Raw genomic sequence first — 478 nt, forward strand, 5'->3', positions numbered from 1 at the left:
AACCTGTTCTACTGTCTGAATGAGATGAATCACCATGCTGTAGTGGAACACAAAAAGAGCTCAGTAGATCTGCGTGTACACATGCTCTTACCAGGAGAGTGGAAGACTGTGACATTTAAGTTTAAGATGTCAGAAGAGCAGCGGGCTGAGTTTGACCTGCAGTACATGGGGACTCCAGAGGAAGATCAGACTGAACTCCTCAGTCCAGATGAAGTTCTTCAGAAGTTGGTGCCAGTGATCACAACATGCACATCAGCTATGTAAGTAACACACAGTGTTTTGTACAGTATGTTTGTGAATATGTGACAGTGTGGGTGTGTGTGCGTGTGCGTGTGTGAGAGAGGGGCGGGGGCAGAGAAAGAGAGATTCTGATGGCATATCCTCCAGGCTGAGTAAAGCATCGCAACATGTACTGTACATCAGCTGAGTAAGTAATACACAGTGTTTTGTTCAGTATGTTTGTGAATAAGAGAGAGAG

At 45.2% G+C, this 478-nt stretch overlaps 1 protein-coding gene across 1 annotated transcript in view; it reads left to right on the forward strand.

Moving 5' to 3' along the window:
* Nucleotides 1-264, forward strand: part of LOC134076195 (protein NLRC3-like) — a 4,042-nt gene extending 3,778 nt beyond the window's left edge. The window contains exon 4 of the mRNA XM_062531199.1: nt 1-264. This exon is cut by the window's left edge and continues 1,528 nt beyond it. Within this exon, the coding sequence (XP_062387183.1) occupies nt 1-264 (264 nt within the window).
* The last annotated feature ends 214 nt before the right edge of the window (nt 265-478 follow it).

Source organism: Sardina pilchardus, chromosome 1 (assembly GCF_963854185.1).
Source record: "Sardina pilchardus chromosome 1, fSarPil1.1, whole genome shotgun sequence".
Taxonomy (NCBI): Eukaryota; Metazoa; Chordata; class Actinopteri; order Clupeiformes; family Clupeidae; genus Sardina; species Sardina pilchardus.